General features: G+C 42.6%; 4 protein-coding genes across 6 annotated transcripts; 2 read left to right on the top strand and 2 right to left on the bottom strand.

The window, feature by feature from the left end:
* Nucleotides 1-223: 223 nt before the first annotated feature.
* Nucleotides 224-12589, bottom strand: LOC105284687. Its single transcript, XM_011348402.3, has 11 exons — nt 12279-12589; nt 10766-11069; nt 10519-10646; nt 10079-10402; nt 8454-9996; nt 5822-6163; nt 4772-5440; nt 3151-4033; nt 2893-2947; nt 2705-2734; nt 224-2468 (listed from the first exon to the last, which is right to left on the bottom strand). Exons 2-11 carry the CDS (start codon nt 11047-11049, stop codon nt 1561-1563), a joined length of 5166 nt encoding a protein of 1721 aa, XP_011346704.2. The 5' UTR covers nt 11050-11069; nt 12279-12589; the 3' UTR covers nt 224-1560.
* Nucleotides 12590-12692: 103 nt separating this feature from the next.
* On the top strand, nt 12693-13090 carry LOC105284686 (protein PET117 homolog, mitochondrial). Its single transcript, XM_011348401.3, has 2 exons — nt 12693-12853; nt 12923-13090. The coding sequence occupies exons 1-2, from the start codon at nt 12762-12764 to the stop codon at nt 13062-13064; spliced, it is 234 nt and encodes a 77-aa protein (XP_011346703.2). The 5' UTR covers nt 12693-12761; the 3' UTR covers nt 13065-13090.
* A 14-nt stretch (nt 13091-13104) lies between these two features.
* Nucleotides 13105-15009, top strand: LOC105284677 (protein lin-52 homolog). Of its 3 annotated transcripts, none has more exons than XM_011348363.2 (4): nt 13105-13247; nt 14466-14543; nt 14613-14711; nt 14820-15009. In XM_011348363.2, exons 1-4 carry the CDS (start codon nt 13217-13219, stop codon nt 14951-14953), a joined length of 342 nt encoding a protein of 113 aa, XP_011346665.1. In that variant the 5' UTR covers nt 13105-13216; the 3' UTR covers nt 14954-15009. The 3 variants fall into 3 exon arrangements, with proteins under 3 accessions (XP_011346665.1, XP_011346666.1, XP_011346664.1); XM_011348364.2 differs by having other exon boundaries at nt 14619-14711; nt 14820-14991; XM_011348362.2 differs by having other exon boundaries at nt 14601-14711; nt 14820-14991.
* LOC105284678 (chymotrypsin-like protease CTRL-1) lies at nt 14921-17506 on the bottom strand. Its single transcript, XM_011348365.3, has 7 exons — nt 16801-17506; nt 16484-16692; nt 16055-16163; nt 15740-15921; nt 15540-15638; nt 15257-15429; nt 14921-15165 (listed from the first exon to the last, which is right to left on the bottom strand). The coding sequence occupies exons 1-7, from the start codon at nt 16989-16991 to the stop codon at nt 15061-15063; spliced, it is 1068 nt and encodes a 355-aa protein (XP_011346667.1). The 5' UTR covers nt 16992-17506; the 3' UTR covers nt 14921-15060.
* Nucleotides 17507-17602: the final 96 nt, after the last annotated feature.

The following is a 17602-nucleotide window of genomic DNA, read 5'->3' as shown; positions in this document are numbered from 1 at the left end:
GCAGAAAACGCATTGCCAGGGATTTCACGTCGAGCCTGAGAGGGCGAATTACTGTAATGAAATGCTCCATGCAGGGGACATACATTTGCTGTTTTGTGAGAACGATTCTTTGTTTTATATCGCAATCGATCAGTAAAATTTACGTTTAGCTAATAATCAATATACGATCAGGTTGCACATCTGACAAAGATTAGAGCGTGGGTAAATATAGAAACGAACAAAATGGTTGCGCATCTTGTAGAAATGTAATTAGAAATCGATACACTTTTACAGGATACAGCTGGAGAGAAAGAAGCGATTATCAGAGTAAAAATTACTAAGTGTTTGCAATTACTCCTTTTTACGTGTTATGTATCACTATATACGTACTTATATATATATAAATCCTATGTATATTCATATATTTAATTCTTGTATATACTCGCATATTCAGTTAAAAAGAAAAAAATAATAATATCGCACAATTGCTAATCTGCTAAAGGCACGTAATGAATAAAAGAAAGAAACGTTAAAAATTGTGGATTTACATACAAGATGCATTACATTAAAGTCAGTTGTAAGTCGTCGCATTAAACTGAATATCCGTAAAAAGTTTTTTCGACAATTTTATAAAAAGATATGCAAATATTTACGACACTGATTTACAATTCAACAACGCTCGTTTGTCTTCTCATTTTTGTCTGTAAATTCGTCATCATAACTTCAATACTTGACAACAATGTGCCGCGATGTATTCTCGATGGCAGCGATGATGTGTTAAACAGCGTTAAACAATTGATTGTAAAATTAAGACCACCACTAATGAGTGCTCGCGACACGGGTCGCGAATGCAAGCGTAGTTATCACAATGCTACTAGCCCTCGAGCCGACGTGATGGCACCTGATGATCAGTCGCGTTTTCTCCTCGCGGATGTCCAACGAAACAAAGTCGCGCGTACTGCGTGACGCGGAATGCTCGCAGCCTACATGTCTTCAGCTTTGATTATTTATTTATTGTATCGTTTTGAACACTGCGTTTTCTGTACATCATCTACGAAAGAGACTCGTGCATTGTCCGTTGCATAATTCCTTCGTCAAACATCGTCGTCACATTATCGATCTTCCTTTCGGATGAATGTCCAGCGAGGACGTAGCTACTCGATGTAAGATAATCTATGTTACACACAACCTAATGTTACGGTTACACTTATGCAAAACTGTATCATGGAAGAGGAGAAGGTCCGTTGCTTCCGGTCTGTGGATACTGGATTCCAGCACGATTAATCCCACGACGATTAAGCGCACTTGTGCAAAGATACTTGAGCGTGTGTACCTCTGCAATTGTGTCGTCACTCGTTTACATAAATTCACCTAAAAATATCGATGTTCGTCGTGAAAATTGTCGTACTCTCTCACCGCTTATATCACCGTCAGTATCAAATAATCCCGCGTGCGCGGTGTCCCAAAGCGAACGTGATTAGCATAGAATATCTTTCCCTACGTATATGTACATACATACATTGAAAAAGTAACATCATGTCGTGTTTTCTACTCTATACAGTCTTTACCGTCTCGGGCGTCTCAAAACTTGCCGCCGCGGTAACCGCCACGGCCCCGATACGGTCTACCACCCATGTGCTTTCCCCTCGGGTTGTAACTCTTACCCCTCATCGGCTTGCCCCGTCCGTGCCAGTCGGATCCTCTTTGCAAAGTGAATCCGCTCACCAGCTCGTCATCGGACTCCTCCTCCAGGTCCATCGGGCTCTCACCGCGGCTGTGATCGCTTCTTTTATCGTGAAACTCGTCGCGCTCCATGGAACGCCGATGGTACGGATCCGGCGAGTACCTCGCGTGACTATAGTGCTCGCGCATCCTGTGACCGGAGAAACTTTCCCTGCTGTGTGCGGGCGATTCGCGCAAATTTCGCGAACCGTGATCGATAAGATCCAAGTGTTCGTGCTCGGACGCTCTGCTGTGCTCGGGAGATTCTTGTCTATAATTGCGTCGTGATGAGCTACTCAGGCTCCATCGCAGGTCCTCCATCTCGCGGTATCTCGGCGCGTAATCGTACGTCTCCCGTACGCTCCAATCGAGGCGGTCCATGATCGGCCGCTTCTCTTCCTTGACCTGCACGTGGTCAAGATCGTGCGGATACACCTGTGACTCGAAATCGCTCGTGGCGACGCGCGCCTGCACGCCCTTCGTCTCTGTCTCCACCTCGTCTGTCTGGCAGATCTTCTGGTGCATTTGCGCCGTAGGTGCCTTCGAGAGCGGCACCTGCTGCTCCGTGCTGCACTCCTCCCAGTAAATCCTCGTCTTGCTCTTCTGCAGTAGTATCGAATTCGACATGTGGTCCACGGGTTCGGTTCTCTCACTGTTCTCCTCGTTGCGATCATAGAAGAATCTGCCCTTCATCTTTAAACGTGGATCCTCGAGCGGCAGCTGGCACAGCGCTTGCTCGCAGTATCGTATTATTTCGGGCTTGAATCCTATCGGTGGGAAAAGAAAACAGAATCGCGCAGAATTAGCACAGTAAACGACGATACGATACGATATGGCGATTGCTTATAGAAATATGTCGTACGTCCTTGCGACCTTCACGCACATTGCAAATCGTTTTGCAAACGAAAGTGTAACACTTTAACTACATCTGCCAAACGTGTCCCGCGACGCGCGCAGCGCGATTTCAAGAGTCTCGTTGAAAGTTCGAGAAAAGTGTTCTTACCTGGGTACAGCATCGGTATATTAGATGGATCTAAAGGAAGTGGTGAAAAAGAAAATACAGAAAATTAGTAACACTCGAAACCAGCAAGACCACAGAGTCTGTGATCGATCAAAGAGAATAAGGACTGTTATGTACAGTTCTGCACGTGTCTTTACGATCAAATGCATAGCAAATAAACATACTCGCACCTTTGGCAGAAACAGACGCTTCCAACAGACTGGACAAGCTGGTCTTTTCGAATTGCTGCAAGATAAATTCATAAAAGTGGCATTAATCTCCTTTTCGTGAAGTAATCCACAAACGAGATAAACGCAATGCCTCATGCGACAAATCGAGAGAGGCGGAAATTATTAATATTCACCGACATTGACGGTGCGACGAACGCGTCTCGTGAAGCTCGAGGCAAAAATCGGATACGTCATCACTATTGTACGTATTGCAATTACTTTTGGCTTGGAGATGACCGGCGGCTCGGGCGTCTTCAGCCGTTCCTCGCGTAGCGCGTGAAACTCGGCACTGTACGATGTCGATCCGCGTTCCTTGTAGATCTGCGACGACGTCGCGGGCATAGCCGCGTGACTAGGTTTGCTGTTTGCCGTAGCCTCGAACTGGTGCATCAACGGTGCTTGGATAGGTGGTACGTTCAACGCTTTGTACGGCATCTGCACGTGATCCATCACTGGTGCGGGCACAGGTTGCGGTGACGGTACGGGTAACGACGCAGGCAGCAACGGAGGATGGATCACCGGTTGTGGCGGAGCTTGTTGGACGGGGGCAGTGTTGTTGGACTGATTGTACATAACCGGGCCGGACGAGTATTCGACCGGAGGTATGGAATGCGGGGCCATGGGTTCGTGGAAGGTCATGGGTGGCATGGCCGACATGGATTCGAAACCCATGAACGGCGGTCCACCCGGAAGTGGCGGCGGCGGCGGTAAAGGACCGGATTGATGCGGATGAAAAGACGCTACGGGTGGTGGTGGTGGTGGTGGTGGTGCTGGTTGTGGTTGCGGCGGCGGCGGCCTGGGCTCTCCTTCTTGTTGGTACATGGGCGCGTTGAGCAACGGTGCGATTCCCTCGACGGTCGCGGGTGGCGGCGCGTATCCACCGGTGTTCACCACGCCGCTCGGCATCATCGCTTCGTTCCTGAGCTGCCTGGCCAGTTCATGGATGAAGGGCGAACGCTTACGGGCGCGCTTCTCTGGCGATCTGCTGCGCGTGCGACTTCTGCGACGCGGGCTGTACCGTCTGCCTACCGGCGAGCGGCTTGACCGTCTTCTCAGTCGTTCCGTGCTGCGACTCCTCCGGTCGCGAGACCGACTTCTCCGGCTTAACAATTTAAAGCGGTTACAAATGCATGTCTGAGATAATCGCTAAGATGTATTGTATGTAATCTAATATATTTTTTATATTATATGTACATGCGTATATGTGTATAATGCAACACAAGAAACATAAAATTCAACTAGAGAAATTATGTGTATCTATGATAAACGTTAATAAAACATATTTATAGAGGATTGTTTGCGATTTTAATATAAGAATTATATTGTTAAATGCTCCTTATCGCGCCGAGACGATCGCCTCAGAGTTAGGCCCGTATTTATATGAGAGATAGAGACAAATACAGAAAAAGGGTCAGGAGATGAGACAAATAGATCGAGAGACGAGACAGATAGGTAGAAAGGCGAGGCAAACGGGTACCGAGACCGGAAAGAATGAAGCGATTCAACTGGCAAACACATAAGCATACGCATGTACGGACATGCGAGCGGACCGTGTAGAATTTCGGACTTGTAATAAATTGGATGTCGATACTCGACATCGGCAAACTCATTTCTTTTCTCCTTCTCCGCACATCTGATCCCACCTGATCTGATTAATCTGCGCATTCTAACTCACGTTCGACCAAAAGGAATTGTGTATGTGTGAGAGGAGAGAAACAATAATTTTAATCAGACGACATGTTAAGTCTTTTCGTTCCTGCTCCTTAGTTTGGAGAAACTTCGAGGACGATTTAGTCTCTCGGCAAAAAAAAAGATGATTAAGTTAATATTATCTGCTTACCGTTCGTGCGTATCGCGTCTCCTATGTCGCTCCGGACTCCACCTTCTGTCCACGCTAGAGCGTCGCTCCCAGCTTGGCAGTCTGGGGCTTCGGCGTCGCTCTGGACTGGACACGACGGGACTTCTGCGATCGAAATATCGCGGTGAATTCTTCCGCCTGGTCGGGCTGTATCGGAACGGGCTCTTGTGCCTGTCCGAGCTGTTTCTGTGGACGAGTGGACTCCGGCGACGTTCTGGACTCAACGGAAACGGACTGCGTCGCCGATGGACGGGGGGACTAGGTCGAAGCCGATCAGGACTTCTACGTCGCGGCGGGCTCTGCCTGCCACCGTAACGATCCGCGCTTCTGCGACGATGATGCTCCCTGCCACGGCCTTGTCCTTCGCGTTGCGCTCGTTCTCGATTTTGCTCTTCCTTGATGTTCTGAATGGCCTCGGACTCTGTGCCGGGCGGCACCACGTTGTCCGAGTCCAGCAGATGTTTGATGGCCTTCTCCTTCTCGGCGAGGAGCTTGCTCTCCGTATCCCTCTTGGTCCGCATCTTGTCCCGCTCGATGTCCTTGGTGCTCTTGGTGGGATCCCGGCGGAGCTCATCGCGTTTCCTCTCTTCTCTTCTAGGCTTTTCGCGGCTGTCGGACAGGCCTTTCGTCGTCTTGGCACGATCACGTTCCCTATAATTACTCGTGGCATCATTTGTATGCCGGTGTTTACAAACTTCCTTACCAAATATAACAGATTGTGATTGTACATTCGCGCGTAATGCGGATATATCTATACGACAATGTAGTGTAACTTATGTCTAAACTACTACTCAATTTCGATACATTTATACATAACGTCGTCACATAGATACAAATGTAATAATGGACGTGAACCGACTTAAATCAAATTACAACTTACATAACAGAATATAAATAATTGCGCTGTCGCAGTCTCCCAATGGCGACTGCGTTCGCGCTTGTGAAAGGAACAATCTCTCACATACAACGGCTTTATTTCCGTATATCGTAGTGACAATTATAAAAATTGTTTACACACATCAGTGACGCTACCTAGGAGGTTTCTCTTCCTGCCTCACAGGATCCACCGCCGTGTCTTGCTCGACCTTGACCTTGTTCTTCTCTTCATCACCTTCCCACGCGTCCACCACGTCTAATCCCTCCATGAAGTCTTCATCGTCAAGGAACTCCTGCAGCTCTTCATCCGGTATTTCTTTGAGACCCTCGATCGCACGTTGCACGTCGTCGTTGGTGCTCTTCGACGCGGCATCCTTCTCTTGAGGCTGCGTCCTGCAAATCTTATCTTGGCCTTCTGGCTTCTCTTGCTTCATGTTCGTTGTTGGCGTACAACCCTTTATATTGTTAGCCACACTGTCCACGTCACCCTTGAACTCACTTCAGTACAGCTGAAGCGATTAACAAAACGCTCTCGACAAAGGAAATTTCTCGGTCGTTATTCTTGAAGCTTGATTCTCGAACCAATTCTTGTATTTGTAGCGTTAACTCGACTCGTGCCCACGGAGGATAAATATGATACGCTTAACTGGTAATTTAGACCACGAGACTGCCTCTCCGCTCGTTATAATCTCTACTCGTCTTGATGCTTCCCGAGGCTCTTTAGATCTCATCCGGTACTCGCGGTACATTCGGAGAAACGCGTTTCTGATGAAACAAAGTTTACTTGCCTCGCTGGGCTCGTTCGACGTTCGGGAATACTTCAGCTCTAACGATGACGACCTTGTATTTTGAAACGTCGGGGCAGCATCGCGATCCCCGATGTTCCGCGAATCTGTCGGTACTACTCGCCACGACCGATTCCGATCGGGGAACAGGGAGCAATAGGTTAGATGCTGGCGCTCGTATCGACAACCGGACAAATTCCTGCCGAGCTTATTCCGTCGTAATTGTGAAATCAGGACAAAAGGACCAGAGCTCGGAAGTCTCCGTTTTGTCGCAGGTATCCCAAGATACGCTGAGATTGTCGAAGTGAGAACCAGATCTACCTGGTCGCGAAAAAAAGTTCCAAAAAAAGGGAAGGAAGATCACAAGCAGCACACGCGGATCGTTTCACTGTGACTCTGGGTGTGTGTTAAGGTATTCTGACGCGGTAAGCACGATCCGACAGAGAATCATCAGCGTAACTCGCCATGTTGATCACCCAGCGTGAAACTAACCTAACTCACTCCGATCTGATCGAATAGGTTTGTTCCTTCTCGCTGCATTTCCGAGCTGGTGCAACGTAACAATTTGGTAATGAGTGTCGATAAAGCTAACAAAATTTATTTAATGTTGAAAGAGAGAGAAAGAGAATCATACATTTTTTTCCTTTGACTATATAACCAAAGATATAGTCAGATTTATTCAAAATAAAACCTTCGGTCGACTTGCTGTTGAGTCGTACTACTTCATTTTCCTACCAAAGAGAGAGAATAAAAGCTATAATACAATATTTATAATACAATTGTCTCAAAAATTTTATCTCGTAGTCTTTAGATACTAATGAAGCTTAGAAGCTTATGACCATTAGATATTTTACTATTATATAAAAGCAGACTATGAATATCCAAGAGTAAGCTTACTTTCGCATTTGAAGATCATCTCTAAAATGTCCTTTACCAGATTGAATATCATGAAGCCCCAATTGTTTTTCTTGTATTCCCACTTATTCGAGATGCTATATGGCTATCGAAATCCAATATACTTATACAGGGTGTTTCCTAAGTAAGTAGACAAACTTAAGGAGGATATTCCTTGGCTTATTTTAAGAAGAAAAGGTCATATAAACATATGTCCTAAACTGCTTTGTTTTCCAAAAAAAAGTACAGCACTGCAGTATCATGGCTGCAGGTGGACATTTTCAGCAGTTACTGTGATGTTATTATTTTTCTTTTTAGTTACTATTTTCTTTTTCGTTATAATTTTTCTTTTTGGTTACTATTGTTTTTCATTTGTTTCATTTGCAATAACACAAACTGTTCTATAATAAACGAAAAGTGAACGAAAACAGTGATGTACTTTTTTTGGAAAACAAAGCAGTTTAGGACATATGTTTATATGACCTTTTCTTCTTAAAATAAGCCAAGGAATATCCTCCTTAAGTTTGTCTACTTACTTAGGAAACACCCTGTATATTAAACTCAAAAGCTAGGTTGATTTTAATAATGAAACTAGATAGTCCAATTTTCAACGCATCAGTTCAACGTATCAGGAAGTCGGAATAGATATGAGTTTATTAGAAAAATCATATTTATTTTGATTATTTCAATATTATAAATGTAACTATAATACATATATGTATGATCTCTGACATTACGTATCTGCGTATTGTACATATGGAATTACTCCAGAAATAAACAATTGCAGTATGATAATATGATATGCAGTGACAAATAGAAAACTCACTTGTTAATCTGCACTTTCCTTTTTCGAAATTATAGTCTTTCAAATATTTTTCTGAGTCTTTGAATATGATAATAGATGATAATAAGATATCATGAGAAATCATGTCCTATATGATACATTTAAACTGTATTATAATCGACTAATCGCGCCGTGTAACACATCTCGATATCTAGTCAATCATATAAAATAAATAATTATTTTGTCGTATAAAATTTTTAGTTGTAGAAAACAAAACTAATCTCTGTTTAATAATTCACGTTAGCAAAGATACAATATGTGCTGTTAAGAACAATGCTGTTCCTTCACTGTTTGTCCACTCTTTTGTTTTTTACAGTGATACAACTGACTGTACGACTTATTGTACTGTAGCATGTGTGTCATTGTTTTGTCTAGTATTTGTGGTATCCACTTATAGAGGTATGGGCTAAGATCGTACGCATTCTTCTGACCTTTCTCTTGGTACAGTTTTATATCCACTGCTTCTGACTTCAGTGTCTTACTCACTGTGTATTTGCACTTGAAGCTCGTGTCGTTCTGTTCACCCTGTTGATTCACTTCCTTCAACACTTCATCCGATATTATGGCTTCTTTTTCTAAATAACTCAACTGAACATCCAAGAAAATCCTGTTGTGCTTTGCCCTGTTGTGCAACACGCACTTATTACCCACGCAATGAAAGTGGACCTCTTCGTGGGTTTTGACCAGTTCCTCGGGTAGTACGTCGAGTTCACCGTTACAAGCTTCGTCATCGAGGTAAACGTTGACCGTGAATTTGAAGACCATCTCTAAAATATCCTTTATCAGATTGAACATTATGAAGCACCAATTGTTCTTCTTGTATTCCCACTTGTTGGAAATATCCGTGCGGCTGTCGAAATCTGCCGACAATCCGATATTCAGAAAACGGCCGATATGTATCCTGTGCTTCGCTTTTAACGGCGGCGGCGGCGGGAGAGACCTCTCCATTAAATCTTTCAACAAATTCTGGTAATTCTTCTTTTTGGCACTCTCGATGCAATTAACGGCAGAGTGACAATGCTGATGAAATTCTCGTAACGTCGACTCGTTCGCGCTTAGTACCGCATTCTGGTTGAGTTCAATCGGGTCCTGAATGGCTATTAGATTGCGTATCTCCAGTTTACGACCGTTATCATGTAGAATGTGGTTCTTGTAGCTGTTCATGTAATCGGGTAGGCCATTCACTTCGTCAAATTCATCCTTATCGTACGTATTCCCGTCCAGTAAAGATAACACTCCGCAGTGCTTCTTGGTCGGTGTTAAAACGAGATTCTCCTTGACAAACTGGAAGAAGCCGCGGAGAAGGTCCACGACATTCTGACTGCTGGTAGATGACGACGCGGTGCGTCTGTAATTTTCGTTAAAATTTATTTGCCAGTCACCTACGAACAGCGGTGTACAGTTCTTCCGCAGCTCCATCAAGGTCGGCAGAACATCAACCGTTTGCAAATAGAAGATGATGAGGCACATCAGTCCGTAGTTGGGCATTCTTCCGACACCGGTGAGCTTGTACTCCTTGGCCCAATACTTGATCAGCAGCATCAACTGCTTTACTCGGACGTCATGTGACGCACAGAATTTTAAAAAGTTAGTCTTGTAAATACCAAAGCAATTCTTGAAGGTAATGTCGCACGAGACATTAGTCGGTATATAAGAAAATTTTATGACGGGCGTTCTCGCCTTCGGGATCGCTATTATGTTGGAGAAAACGGTGGTCTTGCTGTACATTATCCTCTTCAGCTTTTTCAAAACCGCTTGCGCGTACTCTTGAAATGAAATGTCCGGTTTGTAATGCGTCGACCGCGGGCCTTGAACAGAACGAAACGATATGCAACATTCACGTGGAACAAACAGTAAAAATAAATAGTAAAAAGTAAGGGAATGTCTTACCGATGTCACCAATATGCAAATACATGTCTAAATCACTGTTCTTAAAGCCCAATCCCGCCATCGTCGAGCCGAATCTGTATAGTTGACACTGCGGGAAGACTGACTTAAATATTTCTTCCAAGTGGCCGCATATACCATCATACTTCGCTTTTATTTCAGATTCGGTAAGTTCTATCGCCTCAAAAAGCGTCGCCATTTCATCGTCAAACTCCGTTATCTCTTTAATGAGATACCTTATGTTAGTGTTGTAACTTAATAGATCTTCCGCCATTATCACAATTGGTACACGCTTATTCTCTTTTGTCCTTTTCGCTGGTTGTGATGCTGAAAACCGAGATCAAAGAAAAATGAGGATAAAAACAAAGGAAAAACGAGATTAAAGGTAACAATAAAGAAATAGTAAAATAATAAAATAGTATGATGTGTAGGATGTTAGGTACCTTTATCTTCGTTGAGATTGTCATATTTATCTTCGAAGTAACTTAGGTTCTTCTGTTTAACTCTTTTTAAATATAATGTTTCATTTTCTAACCAATTTGTTTTGGTTAATAAGACATTAACGGCTTCTCTGCAAGATCACATAGTAAATATATAACATATAAAATTACATGGATACACATTTTACGATACAACAAATTTTATCTACTTTACAAACTAATTTAATTTACTAAACTTGGCTTAACTTACTTTGTGTCATATTCAACCAGAAAGAAATTTTTACCCATGTGTGATTTCAGAATCTTTCCAAATCTACCCATAAACAATACTAGGTCCCCTCTTGTCATTGTGTTTGGTAAAGGAGCGACGCAAACAGATGTTTGTGCTTCATAATTCTCATAGAGCTTCTCCGATTTCCGTTTGTTCTTTGCTGCTGGCCGCTTTGGACTTTTGACATGTTTGGACTTTTGATTGCACGTATTTTTGTTAATACATTCAGTACGCAATTCCACATTTGTTGCCATTGTCTTCATTCGATGATGACATTCCAAATCTGAAATAATCACAAAATGATGACGAGAATGATTAGTTATTTGACTGCGGTATAACACGAATACAAATATGGAAGAAATTACTTTTAAATAAAGCTCCGCGCTTGACCACTTTTACTGATTACTTTAAGAAAATATTTCGTTTCGATAAATCCCCTTGAATCTCCAGCACAAAGAATAACGCCATTTTCAGATTCATAGAATACTAGGCCATCCTCTTTCGCTTTATCGTAATTAATGTAAATGAAAAGCTCCGCGCTTCTACGCAAACCGTTAATAAAGTTCAGTCCCTTCGCGAAGTGAATATGATTCCTTTTCATACGAGATAGCCCTTCGGCTTTTATCCGCGACCAGCACTTGAGATAAGTTCCGTGAATAATATCGAACTCTACACGATCAATTATTTTCAAACTCAGCTCAGCAATCCCTGATATAGAGTGACCTTGGTTTGCTTTAATCTCTAAGACACCATTGGCAATATTAAGAGCGAATCTTTGCTTGTCATTGTTATTTACTACTCTTTTGATGTCATCGATAGTATAGTGGCGTAATGATTTATTTAACAGTTCATCGACCGAAACAAAACCGTTCGGCTTAATGTTTAAGCCCTCCCGCACAGCGCCATGGCGCAGGAGATAGGACAACCTCTTACTGAGAGCGACATCATTTTTTTTCTGGCTCTAGAAACGATATAAATATGCTCATTAATAATCAAAATCACTGATTTGAATCGAATCAAATTAAATTATAGCGTTTTCTTGAAATTACGTAATTCTTGACTTAAATGTGAGGAAGCCCTCGTTTTTTAGGTGAAAGACAAGATGCACATCAACAACTGAGAATAAAACTGACGATGCGCACATGACACAGTAAAGTGATTTGCATTCACAAAGCAAGCGCTATCGAAAAATGAAGCAAATACAAAACGTTTTTGAACTTTTTGAACTTTTCACCGACCATATGCTTTTCGAGGTTACTGTACATCACAATTATCATAACATAACAATCTATGAATGAATCTATAAACTAATCTATGAATATGCGAAAATCACGTTATTCACAGCGTTCCTTCGGATTTGTTTCTTATATTGATTTACAAATTTACAGATACGCCTCGATGTAAGTCAAAAAGATGCAAAAAGTGCGAAATATTCCTTATTACAAATTCTTAATTTAGAATCATAATAATACCATGTTATCGAATTACTCACACAAGACTAATAACTACGTTAGGTTAATGTGTTCCGAAATTCCTGTTCTCTGAAAATAAAAATAACTGAGAGGAAGTAACCAAGTTTTTAGGAGCTGAGGCAAACTGCGTCTCAGCTGATCAATGTTTGTAGTAAGGGCTTGTGCACACGGGACGCGGTAACGCGGCAATGCGATACGCGGCAACGCGGTGGCCAATCACCGTCTTGCTTTTCTTATAATACTTGAGAAAAGCTAGACACGATATAATACCTAACCCCGAAGAAGAACTTCGCAAGCTGCCAAAGACACAAGTGCATTGTAATATAACATAATATGTCGTGTAACAATATTTATCTTTACATATTTGTTTCGAGATGTGTGTTCTCGCTCCTACTCGATTCGGCGACACTCGAAGATCGATGATCGCTCGAAGCGACCGAGCGATTTTCCCGTCATCCTTTGCGCGTACTGCGCCGCGACGACCGCATTTCCATCCCGTTGGTATGTCGTTCGCGTCCAAAGCTACCTTTGTTCTGTGTTGTGCCGTATCCGTCGGAATAATAAGTCATGTGCATTACAGGCAAGCGTACGACAGGTTAGTATCGAGAAATTATCGCGAGACGAATGTCGGATTCGATCGCGCGTGATGCGCATCGTGTTCTAGGGAGCAACTTCACTTGGGTGTAATACGCGACGTCGAGCGACGGCAACGTCGAAAATCGGAGAATATCTACATCCTGCAGCAGCAGGCCGAGCTAGCCAAAGAACTGCGAAGGGAAGAGGCGCTCCAAGAGAACGTTACGTAACACATAGGCGTCCCATCCTATCTCTGTCTCTGATAGCGAAGCGATAAGTCGTGTGCGAGCTTCTTCGCGTCATCATCCCACTTCGTTATATACACGACTCGATTGTCGAGCTCTTCCTTGAAAAGCTCCAGCAATTCCAGTCTATGTGAGTCATGGCCACTGACGAATCACCAAATCAGGCGGGTAAGTTCTGGGCTTTGCTCCGAGTGCCAGAAGTTTCGAGTGTTGGTGATCCGGAGCCATTTTGGTATAGGTTATATCAGCATTAAAATGGAGCTGAAATGTATCAACATCGCTTTATACAGGGTGATTTTTAAGTTGATTCTTTTCTTTTAACTGTGTACAGAACTCATTAAAACAAACAACTTTTTCAAAGAACCTTTTTTAATGAAGTCAAAAATAAGAGAGATACAGCCTTTAATACATTTTAAGAATTTAAGCCCAATCCTGTGCACAATTATACATTTAATGAAATGTATAATTGTGCACAGGATTGGGCTTAAATTCTTAAAATGTATTAAAGGCTGTATCTCTCTTATTTTTGACTTCATTAAAAAAGGTTCTTTGAAAAAGTTGTTTGTTTTAATGAGTTCTGTACACAGTTAAAAGAAAAGAATCCTGTGCACAATTATACATTTCATTAAATGTATAATTGTGCACAGGATTGGGCTTAAATTCTTAAAATGTATTAAAGGCTGTATCTCTCTTATTTTTGACTTCATTAATGAATGAACGTAGCAGTCTGAATTAGAGAAATTGTTCGAAGTTATCACCATTCTAGACAAAGTTGCGCTCGTCGTAACCAAGATTCTGTGGTGGCACGTAACAAAGAAACAGGTCTTCCTCTTACGGTTGCAGCAGCCTGCTCAATGCGCGCAATCAGTTCCTCCCGTGTGTCTACCGGCGTTGTAAATACCAAACTTTTCATGTAACCCCGCAAAAAAAGTCACAGGGATTAAGGTCTGGCGACCTCGGTGGCCACGCAACTGGTCCACCCCGACCTGTTTCTTTGTTACGTGCCACCACAGAATCTTGGTTACGACGAGCGCAACTTTGTCTAGAGCGCAATGGTGATAACTTCGAACAATTTCTCTAATTCAGACTGCTACGTTCATTAATGAAATGTATAATTGTGCACAGGATTGGGCTTAAATTCTTAAAATGTATTAAAGGCTGTATCTCTCTTATTTTTGACTTAATTAAAAAAGGTTCTTTGAAAAAGTTGTTTGTTTTAATGAGTTCTGTACACAGTTAAAAGAAAAGAATCAACTTAAAAATCATCCTGTATAAATGCTTCTTTAAATCGATATCGAATTATTTCAATTCTTACCAAATTGCCTCTTGTAATTGTTATATTAATTATTATCTCTACATGTAGGTTGTTCGTCTTTTGTGTTATAGACTTGTCTTCCGTAGAGGAAAGTTTGATGAGTCTAGAGAAGCTGGACAGAGCGTCTCCCGATTTATGGCCCGAGCAAAGTGAGTAAAGTTTTTAGAGATCCTGTTTTAAGCCGCACGTAATACATTATATATCAGCGAGCAATGAAGTTCCAGGTGTGCACGAGTTTGTCGCACAGAACTCGCCACTGACCGAGCCGTGTTTCTGGGCTGCAAACTTCTCAACGGATGACATAAGCCACTTGCATCGTGAGTTAACACGTATTAATGATGCGCAAAATGCCTTTTTATCATCCCATGCACTGCTGAATATATCGTAATATATCGTAATATATTGTAAAAATATTTTCATTGCAGAATTGGGTAATTTGACAATGACCGGGCTTATCTCGGAAGTGAAAAGACTGCACGATATAGCTTATCAGCTGGGTCTCGAGGAGGCGAAGGAAATGACACGCGGCAAATATCTGAATATATTTAGACACAAGTAAAGTACCACTCTTTGATTCGCCAAAGAATAAAAAAAAAACAAATTCATGAGAATGCGATACCGACGTTCTCGAGGGATCTTTCGGTGCACAGTTGCGCACGCGACTGTTTAACAGTTCTCCAAGATCCACCTCGTGTACCTCTGCACGTTTACGAACGCAGATGGGGAGACGGTGCTCGAGTCGCAGCTAGATCCATATGATAGAATTCCAACCTGATAGAAAAAAAAAAGCGAAAAACGAAACAGAACATGAATATGTGAACTACGCTGGTAGTATATGTGTGTGTTCATGTTCGTGACTCACCAGGAAATACATGTCCGCGTACTTGTACAACAGGGGACTCCCGCTGTAACCTGTGCAGGGTTCGCAGCTTCCTTTGGCGCACAGTTCGACGGACAGACCTTGGCTTAAGTAGTCCGAGCATTGTTGCTTAGGTACGAGTCTTAGTTGCAATGACTGTTGCGTCGTTGGCTGTGCTGGATTTTTACAGGGTTTTTACGGCACTCGTTGTCGTCACACAAACACCGCTTTTACAGTTTATTGCTTTTAAATATATCTATCAATTTGTTCTATCGCGATACGATACCTTTCTGACCGGACAGCTTGCCCCAACCGACAACAGTGCATGTACTCCCCAGGCTGACGTATCTGTCTTCCGGTATGAAGCAAATGGGTTGAGCTGTGGCTGGAAGACCGGACATGTTGCTACTTCGTTAAAGGACTTTGAAGCGTCGAAGCGCCGTGGCGCATATATATATATATGTAAAACTAAGAATTTGTACATACCTGTATATTCGATCGCTTTCTTCAAACGGAGCAAGGCGACGTTGTTGGAGAAACTTGCGACGTCATAGTCTGGGTGTTTTATCACGTACGAAACATCGTGGCTAGTGGCTTGGTGACCGCAGAACAATTTGTCACAGTCCGGATCCGACTCTGTATTATATTCACCGATAAGCACAGAGCATCTGAAGACGAAGGATTGTTATAAATGATATTAAATTGCATGCTACATGATACAAGACTGAAAATTATACGCAAACGCGAGTATCTTAGCAATGATAATATTCGTTGTACTTTTTCAACTGCTATTACACGTACAATTTGTACCTGTCCGATTTCGCGAGTGCGCATGTAGCTGTAGTCAGTACTGTACGCTCATTAACGATCACGCCATTGCACGAGTATTTCGTCTCACCCGTTACTGTATCTGAAAGCGAACTTTTGCTAACAAAGTCTGAAAGCGCATGTTTCATGTAATAAACAAAAAAGCTAACTGGTGACGTAGGTATATTCGAAACTGGTTTCTCGAATAAATTAAGTTTAATTTGCCATATACATGATGTCGCAGAAATCGCTCTTCTTTCGTTAATAAATGTAGCAAAATTTCCCTACCAACTCTAATCTTTTTAATAGAAACTATAAAGTCTAAACCATTCTATCCAGTTCAGACGAAACGAGCGAATCTTGAGATATCCTGTATATCGTGTAACTCTCAAACGATACACCAACATTTCTGCAAATACTTGCTTATAAAACCGATCCTTGCGACGAAAGGATACGATCCTAAAGCGTTCACGTTATCTCGAATAAGACTTCTTCCACACTGAACGTTCGAAGACGATTGTGTCGGATACGATGCATCCGAATTCACGTATGTTGGCTGTTCAGAATAATCGTCAATGCTGCAGCAAATTTTCACGCGCGTTTGATCGTATCCGCACACAGCTTGTCGTAATCTGCAATCGATGAGCACCGGAGTGAACAAGCGAAAGTATGAAAAATTCGCGCGTATTTATTCCTTAATATAAATATATATATAAAGAAAGACCAAGCAATCAGCTTACCTATGAGCGGGAATCGCGTTGCGCTCCATCAGAGAGGCAACCGCCAGGCATTGCTCGACGTACGAACATTTCTGATCGCTGGGGCAAGAGAGGGTATTATTCTGGCACACGTAATATTCGTACTGAGGATGCTCGCACAGCTCCGCGGTTGCAATCGGTAGCAAAAGCAGCAGCAACGAGTGGCAGTGCATTTTTGAATATAAGTATAGATGAAGCTTGAGCTCTCTTATCGTCAGTGATTAAACTTTGTTACTAACAGAGATCGTTACTAGAGATCTCGAGACCGCCGACTGATTGTGAAGGATTATCTGATACTTTTTTTCCATTAATAGAAAAGTACCAATTGATTTAAAAGGAGAGAGAAAGGAAGGTCTTTGTTCCACGCAGATTCTTGAAGTTTCCGATCCCTGTAGATTCGTCGTCTCTTTTCCGCATGAAGACGCGACGAGATTACTCGGCGGATACGTTATGGTTCCGCATTCGCGACCGGTATCGCCTCCGCCGGATGATGTACTGATTTCTCCTGTCATTACGTCGCGCAACCTGTACTTCGGTGCGCGATAGACAATTTCGTTTCTCTCGGTTACCTTGACTGGAGCATTATTTGCGCATCCGGCGGAACTGCGATTATCGCGAGAAGTACACGAGTTACGCGATCGACGCGAATCTCGTGTATTGTGCGCACAGCTACAAAGTGCAATAACATTATTTTAATAAACTGCACGAAGACCACGCCTCTTTCTCTCTCTAAAATTTTCTACAAAATGAAAGAAGTATATAGAAAAATGGACATTTTGCGAGA

Source organism: Ooceraea biroi, chromosome 9 (assembly GCF_003672135.1).
Source record: "Ooceraea biroi isolate clonal line C1 chromosome 9, Obir_v5.4, whole genome shotgun sequence".
Lineage (NCBI taxonomy): Eukaryota > Metazoa > Arthropoda > Insecta > Hymenoptera > Formicidae > Ooceraea > Ooceraea biroi.
The sequence above is the reverse complement of the archived record's forward strand: the minus strand, read 5'-3'. Positions and strand labels throughout refer to the sequence as shown.

What these genes read in the sequence shown, in the direction of transcription:
- LOC105284677 (XM_011348362.2), top strand. Translation starts at nt 13,217, where the DNA reads ATGGCCACTGACGAATCACCAAATCAGGCGG. An exon ending in CGAATCACCAAATCAGGCGG is followed by an intron (nt 13,248 to 14,465) that starts GTAAGTTCTGGG and finishes TTTGTGTTATAG; the next exon opens with ACTTGTCTTCCGTAGAGGAA. An exon ending in CGATTTATGGCCCGAGCAAA is followed by an intron (nt 14,544 to 14,600) that starts GTGAGTAAAGTT and finishes ATTATATATCAG; the next exon opens with CGAGCAATGAAGTTCCAGGT.
- LOC105284678 (XM_011348365.3), bottom strand. Translation starts at nt 16,991, where the DNA reads ATGCACTGCCACTCGTTGCTGCTGCTTTTGCTACCGATTGCAACCGCG. An exon ending in AACGCGATTCCCGCTCATAG is followed by an intron (nt 16,693 to 16,800) that starts GTAAGCTGATTG and finishes CATCGATTGCAG; the next exon opens with ATTACGACAAGCTGTGTGCG. An exon ending in ACGCGGACATGTATTTCCTG is followed by an intron (nt 15,166 to 15,256) that starts GTGAGTCACGAA and finishes TTTTTCTATCAG; the next exon opens with GTTGGAATTCTATCATATGG.
- LOC105284687 (XM_011348402.3), bottom strand. Translation starts at nt 11,049, where the DNA reads ATGAAGACAATGGCAACAAATGTGGAATTGCGTACTGAATGTATTAAC. An exon ending in CAATCTCAACGAAGATAAAG is followed by an intron (nt 10,403 to 10,518) that starts GTACCTAACATC and finishes CTCGGTTTTCAG; the next exon opens with CATCACAACCAGCGAAAAGG. An exon ending in CAGGAAGAGAAACCTCCTAG is followed by an intron (nt 5,441 to 5,821) that starts GTAGCGTCACTG and finishes GAGTAATTATAG; the next exon opens with GGAACGTGATCGTGCCAAGA.
- LOC105284686 (XM_011348401.3), top strand. Translation starts at nt 12,762, where the DNA reads ATGTCGTTCGCGTCCAAAGCTACCTTTGTTCTGTGTTGTGCCGTATCC. An exon ending in TACAGGCAAGCGTACGACAG is followed by an intron (nt 12,854 to 12,922) that starts GTTAGTATCGAG and finishes ATCGTGTTCTAG; the next exon opens with GGAGCAACTTCACTTGGGTG.